Below are 7,958 nucleotides of genomic sequence, written 5' to 3'. Positions count from 1 at the left end.
CAATACAAAAATATATATGGAGAAGATATCATCAAGGTATAAATACTATAATTATTAATTAATGGAGTACATCAATATTGTAGCAAATAGATAGCAATTTGCTCAAGAGTTTGTTGAATTTGTAGGAATTGGAAGAGGATTCAAAAGACGAGTACATTTCATTGCTAAGGGCAACGTTGGAGTGTTTGACATACCCTGAGAAGTACTTTGAGAGGGTGTTGAGGCTAGCGATTAACAAAACAGGAACAGATGAGGGTGCACTCACACGTGTTGTTGCCACACGTGCTGAAGTTGACATGAAGGTTATAAAGGAGGAGTATTTGAAGAGGAACAGTGTGCCTTTGGATAAGGCTATTGCGAAGGATACTAGAGGTGATTATGAGGATATGCTTCTTGCTCTCATTGGTTGTGTTGATGAGTAGAAGAACTTAAACGACGTGGTTTTATTTGGTATGTTTTGATTTGAGGCGGTTTGTGTGAGATCGTTATATGTGGTTTGTGTGTGTTTTTGTGGACTTTCAGTATAATAAATTATTAATAAACTCGGACGTCTTCTTCCTGTGTCGAGTTTTATGTGCTGATTTTTGATGTATTTTTTGTCAAATTTGCAACATATGAAATTTGGAGTGAGATATTAAATTTTAAATTAAAAAAAAAAAAAAAAATCTAATGTTGGTTTTTTTAAGGAACTTTATTTTATTTCATTTTACATCTTTTTAAAGTATACGAACTATTTTTTCAAGTACTTCTATGTAAATAAAAAAATACAGTTTCAACCCATTATTTATACATAGTAACACAAAACCGACGTATCTCATTGATAACATGCCAAAATGAGTATGGGCAAAAAGAGGTATTGAGTGCGCCCATGATGATTTTGGTTAGGACTTAGGATGGGCTGACCCACCAAAATTTCTGAATTTTATAAATAATTTTTTTTTAAAAAATTATCCTACACACTATCCTACACACTAATCTCCCTGAGAATACATGTATTTTGAAAACGTTAACATAATATTGGTGAGTGCACATGTTTTTTAGTTTTCGGCTGTTATTTGGTTGTATTAATTTAAGAATTCTTTTTCTTTTACAAAACATTTCCTAAAGTATTTTATCAACCCTAACTTACTATTTTTTTAGGATATTTAACAATTTTATCTTATTAACTTTTTAGAATATTTTATAAATCCTAATTTATTATCTTTGTAGGATATCTAACGACCCAAATGTATTTTATCTATCACTCTAAAGTGTCCCTGATGGTAGTCGAATCTCTAAGGTCTTTGTAATGTATTACCATGTGCCCCCATAAACAATGTTGTTTGACTAATAATTTGCCCCGCTATGACGTTTCATCGGATGTTGAATAGTGAATAATAAGAATGTTATCATGTTGGGATTGTAGCTAGCAATCGTAGGTGGGGGTTTCAATCCCTGTATAGATCTATATTTATCTTCCTAGCTCTAGCAAGATTAAAGATTATAAGTATCGGGGAAGTTGAATTTAATCATGGCCTTTGGATAAATGTTAATAGATCATTAATGCATTAACCTTAGATATTTATCTTTTATCTTTTATCTTTCTTATAATTATCACAATATAAATCTTTTACCTTATATTTGATAATTATAACCTTTTGATCTAATAATTATATATATATATATATATATATATATATATATATATATATATATATATATATAATCCTAATTATGGTTATTTGAAAACATGATATTTGGGCAGAGTACCATTTAGGTACGGTACATATCCTTATATTTGACCAGCATAACTTCTAGGTACTACGTTATCCTAGGGATTTGGTCATTATAACATGTAGGTATTATCTCTTCCTAGACTATCGGGTATCATAACTCTTAGGCATAATATCGTAGCTTACAATTAGGCATAGTTTCTATAGCTACATGATCCTAGAGTTTTAAGCTTTATAAGATGCTTTGATATTTATAGATATAAATATATTTTGATAAAACAATTTAATAAGCTTGAATTCTCTCTCTCTCTCTCCCCCCCCCCCCCCCCCCCCCCCCCCCCCGATAAAACATTTAAAATAGTGAAATAGGGGTCGTGAACTCACCCTAGTCGCGTGAAACTTTTGATGTAGGGTTGAATTGGGCTCGGGACTTCGGGGACCGCTCCAAAGGAAGAAGCTTTCAAAAATACAGAGAGAGTGATGGTTGAAGGTGTGCATAAGTGTTCTGCAGAGGCTTATATTTATAGTCATGGATTTGGAGTGCATGTGACGCAAATATATGCACGCGTCGCACATGATGATCGTAGCTCCATCCAGATAATGCCACATGTCACTTCCCAAATTGGCCACGACACTCGCAATCTGCTCGAATCCGGTGTGACATGTGCAGCGTGCAGAGACGTGTATCTCGCGTGCATGAAAAGATTTTGTAAAAATCACAACTTCTTCATGCGAGCTCCAATCTAAGCCCTCTTTATATCTATTTGATGATCTTAATTGGTACTACAACTCTCATTTAGGTTGTTTTAACTAGTTTTAACTTTCATTTTTGTGCCTAACAGGGGTAAAAATAAATAATTTTACGAAAATCATATCTCTCTCATATGAATCCCGTTTTCGGCAAACTATGTCTTAAAGTTTATGTCTCACGGAATACTAATAAACTCATTTTTGCACTTTTAGCCAAAACTCAACCAATCTCTAAGTAACGTTTTGACGTAATTAATTTTAATTACGCGATTGATTTCTATTTTTATAAAATCCATAACTCTTTCCTTTGTAGTCGGATTATTGCGAATATTATATGCTTGAAATCACGTTAACGAGTACTATCCAAGTATGTTAACCAGCTTAGGAAACGGAACAACTTTTCAGACGCTAATTGTTTAGCCTAATGGACCTTTTAACAAATAAATGTAATGGCACATTTGATTTTTATTATCACAAAAATCAAATATTACAATAATAAGCTATTACATCTATTTTCCTATTATTTCCTAATGGTGATCAATGATGGAAACCTCTCGGTTGTCACAGGAAGTGACTTCTATTTTGCATTAAAACATTTTGAATCTACCGTATATATTGACAATGGTTGCAACTCATCTTTTATCATCCTCGATCCCAAGATCCAGGACCCGATCAACTATAAGTGATTTCTGACCCAACAATTTAATTAGTTGCTTGTATAAAACAATCTCTAAGATCATGGTAGGGAGACTAAAGAAAGTGGTGCAGTTGGTGGTCAGTCTAGTACAAACTGCTTTTATCAAAAGTTGTTTTATCCTCGATGGACCTCTTATACTAAACGAAGTGATCGCATAGATAAGAAAGAGTAAGAAGAAGGCTTTTACTTTCAAAGTTAATTTTGAGAAAGTGTTTGACAACCTCAGTTAGGAAAATCTAGACTCAATCCTACAATCGATGGACTTCGGAGCTAAATGTCATCATGGATACATGGTTGTCTATCATCAACAAGGGTATCAATTCCCATCAATGGGATTGTGACATCAAAATTTTGTATGGATCGTGGGATCAGACAAGGCGACCCACTATCACCCTTCTTATATATCATCATGGCAGAAGGATTACATATCGCGATGGAGATGGCAATAGAAAAGGGCATTTTTGAAGGTATTCAACTACCTTGTCAAGGTCTAATCATTTCACATCTACAATACGCAGATGATGTTATATTCATGGGTACTTGGTCAATTGAAAATGCAAAGAACTTGATCAAAATTTTAAGGTGCTTTAAATTATCATCAGGCCTCAAGGTGAATATGTCTAAAAGTGAACTCTTTGGATTTGGTACCCAAAACTATGAATTAGAACTGGCATCCGGGAGTTTCAACTATTATGTTGGTTCCCTCCCATTTATATACCTAAGACTACTAGTTGGAGCTTTTATGGCAAGAGCGACTCACTGGAATCCTATCACTAAAAAATTCCAAGCAAGATTATCAAAATGGAAAGCATCTACATTGTCTTTTGGTGGCCATTTAACGTTATGCAAAGCAATATTTAGCAGTGTGGGTTCTTTTTACTTTTCCTTATATAAAGCTCGCATCAAGGTTATAAAAAGCCTCGAAAAGATACGGATGAGGTTCTTGGTGGTGGTTGGGGGGGGGGGATATGGAATCAAGAAAGATGTCATAGATTGCTTGGGAAAAGGTTATTGCAGACAAAGAAAGAGGCATTCTTAGAATTGGCAGTTTAAAGGCACAAAACATAGCTTTTTAGGGAACTAGTGGTAGAGATTCAAAAACTTTTGAGATAGTATATGGGTTGAGGTGATAAAATCCGTATATGGTATGGACATTGGCTTCTCTTGACCCTTGCTAGCAAAGAGAAGGAAAGGATGTTGGGGAACAATTGTCAATATACCTAAAATATTTGAGAAAGAAAATGTGACGTTTTTAGACCATTTCCAATTGTCATCTAATGCCAATGGATCTAGTCACTTGATACATCAGGGGCATATTCGGTTGCATCTTTTAGAAACCACATTGATAACTCAATCCTTCCTCTAAGTGGACGGGGCATATTCAGTTGCATCTTTTAGAAATCACATTGATAACTCAATCCTTCCTCTAAGTGGTTTGTCTTGGAATTCACTAATCCCTGGAAAATTGAATATTCTAGCTTGGCGAATCTATCATGGCAAACTTCTCTCTATGGCTAACCTCTTTAAATTCGGTGTCGGCTTATCTAACTTGTGCAGGTTCTGTAATGGAGCCCGAGAAACAGAGAAGCATGTTTTTTGTGGATTGTACAGTAACACATTAAGTCTAACAGCAAGTTTGTAAATGATGGCGTTTGTTGGATTTTCCTCTCAATTCGATTCGAGATCTATTAGATGGTAAAGCAAGGCTCAAGGGCAACCATAGACCATCAAAGATTGACGAAGCTATAATGTTGGTGTTTATTTGGGTGAATTGGAGATCCAGAAATTTCAAAGCTCATTCCCCAAATCCAAATTCAAAATTGCACATGGTGCTGATTTATGAGGTACAAACGATTCACTTGTTTGGATCAAAAGGGGATAATCTGAGATGTTTGAATGGAAATATGATCCAATTTTAGAATGCTATCCCAGGCTATAGATTCATTTCCCTGATATTTTTGTCTTTATTGTATTCTCTCTTCTTTCTGTTTTGTACCTCTTAGCCCCTGGCCAGTTTTGTTTCAATTTATAATAGCTTGCCATTCAAAAAAAAAACAAAAATCTATTTCATTGAACTCTATATTTCTTTAAACTTGTGTAAAGTTCAATTAACTGCGTGAGTTAATGACAAAGTTAATACGAAAAAATGAATGTTGATGTACTGATAATAATTAATGACATCAACTCTTTGGACCATCAACCTTTTGTATCCAAATTCCAATTCTCTAATTTTCTTTTAATCCGACACAAAATTACAAGTATAGAAGTCAAAAAGAAAATAAACCAAACATGCACTTTATGCTAAATTCCAATTCATATCTAAAACTTTATAATCACTTCTGAAAATGGAATTTAACTTTGTCGGATAATATAACATATGCAAATATCATCAAAAAAAACCATATAACATTTGAACTCTTTAAACAAGATTAACTGCAATTACCCGTAGTTAACTTCAATTCACAGTTAACAATTCATGATTCTTTTGGATATGTTCAAATGATTCTCAAACTTCCTCAATTGAAATAGCCATAGATGGTATAGTGACTTTTATTCTTTTAAAAACCTACATTCAGTTTTCACCCTTCAGATACAATACAAAAGATCCCAAATCAACACACAGAATCCATAAAAACTCAAAGATAAAGTCATTGTTGAGTCAAAGTTGTAACAATTTTACTAGTGAACACAGTATTAAGAAATTTACTGTGCACGAAGAACTTCAATCTCAAAAACCAAAGTTGAGTTAGGCTGAATGCCCCATGCAGGAAATCCACCAGCACCATAAGCATAATCAGGTGAACACTGAAATCATCAAATCAAAATGATCAAATTATTCTCTTTGTGGTAATAATTAATAAATCAAAAATCTGATTTTTGCAACAAAAAAAGAATATATGAAATGTGTATGTGGTACCCTTAGCCGAGCAACTTCTCCCAATTGCATTCCCAAAACACCTTCATCCCAACCTGCAAATATAAAAAGCAATTCAATTCAATACATAATAAAAAATTTTAAAAAAAAAAGTGTAAATTATTTGTGGATTATGATTAATAAGAATTACAACTTTTATAAGATATCAAAAAGAAGATATGAACTTCTTACAAGTGCAAGCAACAAGCTTTTTCAAACCAACTACTGTTTTTCATACTTTGATTTCACAAGGGAAATCTTTGAAGATTTATCCCTAAAATGACCTCAAAACTGGAAGCAAAAAAGGATCTTTTAACATGATCATGAATTTAAATTACCTTTAATAACTTGGCCTTGACCAATTTTGAAGGTGAATGGCTCCTGCCCTGGATCTTTTGTGCTAAAATTACCAAGAACAAATCGTTAAGCACACCTAAATCAAGAACAATTACAGAATAATATGGATACAAACAGTTCTAACCTCCAGAATTTCTGAGAAAGATCGCCGTTTTTCCCTGAAAACCACCATTAACATTGAAAATTCAACAAAATCAGAATCAACCAGAATGTACATATACAAACTTGTAAACGAAATAAATTTAGGCATATGAACAGCTCCTTTACATCAGTTTAAACATATAAACATAAAAATCTAGTAGTAATTTTTTATATTTTGAGAAAGACTGAGGATTTTTCCAAAACCTAAATTCACAAACATAGGCATACAACTAGACAAAATTTTCGATACAGATCTACCGTTTTCCTGATCCAACGAACGACAGTTAAAGTTCACAAGATCGTAACGAGCATGAAAATACGAAATCGACTATGCATTGGACTGTTCGTGTGTTCGTGAATTAGGGTTTTACAGTTGGTGAGGATGAAGAGATCGAAGTTTACCGAATCCAGTACAGTGAACGGTGACATTTTGGCCGGGGGAGGGCTTCGGACCGTTTCCGGGTCGGACTACTTCCTTCTCCACTCCCATCTTCGGATCTCTTTTGCTGTGTTTCGAGGGTTTTGTTGTACTGACAATCGACGACTGAGAGGTTATTTGTATATAGCAGGGGACGATGAGAGTGCACGCGCTCGCTGTTGAAAATAAGGCTAACCGGGTTCGGGGCGGGCATGGTTTTCCAAACCCGCCCTGATATTTTTCGGGTATCTTATCGTGGCGTTCCGTTGGGTTCGGGTTTTTCCGTCAAGTTTCGGGTATCTTATCGGGTTTACAACAATTCATAATAAAATCTTTATTTCTTTTTATGGTATCCTGATGTCTTATAAAAATACTATATGTTTTAGCCTCCCTTTTAAATTAAAAATATGATAAATCATTTTAATAAAATTAATTCGACGTTATACTAAAAATTATTTGATTTAATTTTAATGTAATACATCAAAACATAAAAAATAATCATTCACACCGGATTGTTAATAACTAAAAAGATTGTCCACAGTAATTATTTTATCTTTGAATGCCATATATATATATATATATATATATATATATATATATATATATATATATATATATATATATATATATATATATATATAATCGGGGTGGGGCGGGTCGGGGCGAGGATAACCCACTCCCTGCCCCGAACTCGATAAAAAAAACCCGATAAGGACCCGTTACCCGACCTCAAATAATCGGGTTTCCCCGTCGGGTTCGGGTTTTTTTGCCATCCCTATGTACGGGACGCGTGAACAGCACCCTTAAAGTCGGAGTGGGTATACAAACCCAAGCACAGGTCGTGCTTCATGCCCATGCTCCGAGGAAAAAGTTTTGTTTTTGGCAATTTGTTTCATTTAATTACGTCTGGACTCTACATTGACCTCTAAACACGGGCGGTGCTACCCAAGCACGGGCCATGCTTCTCGC

The 7,958-nt window shown here is 34.4% G+C and overlaps 2 protein-coding genes across 2 annotated transcripts; one reads left to right on the top strand and one right to left on the bottom strand.

The window, feature by feature from the left end:
* Positions 1-6: 6 nt before the first annotated feature.
* LOC111921260 (annexin Gh1) lies at positions 7-559 on the top strand (the record flags this gene model as incomplete). Its single annotated transcript, XM_052767531.1, has 2 exons — positions 7-36; positions 126-559. Coding segments are annotated over 2 exons (327 nt in total), but the record flags the coding sequence as incomplete, so codon positions are not given.
* Positions 560-5,675: 5,116 nt separating this feature from the next.
* LOC111921261 (peptidyl-prolyl cis-trans isomerase FKBP12) lies at positions 5,676-7,132 on the bottom strand. Its single transcript, XM_023916835.3, has 5 exons — positions 6,974-7,132; positions 6,555-6,588; positions 6,412-6,473; positions 6,077-6,129; positions 5,676-5,964 (listed from the first exon to the last, which is right to left on the bottom strand). The coding sequence occupies exons 1-5, from the start codon at positions 7,059-7,061 to the stop codon at positions 5,863-5,865; spliced, it is 339 nt and encodes a 112-aa protein (XP_023772603.1). The 5' UTR covers positions 7,062-7,132; the 3' UTR covers positions 5,676-5,862.
* Positions 7,133-7,958: the final 826 nt, after the last annotated feature.

This window comes from Lactuca sativa, chromosome 9, assembly GCF_002870075.4.
Source record: "Lactuca sativa cultivar Salinas chromosome 9, Lsat_Salinas_v11, whole genome shotgun sequence".
NCBI lineage: Eukaryota > Viridiplantae > Streptophyta > Magnoliopsida > Asterales > Asteraceae > Lactuca > Lactuca sativa.
This window is presented reverse-complemented; position numbering and strand designations above follow the sequence as displayed.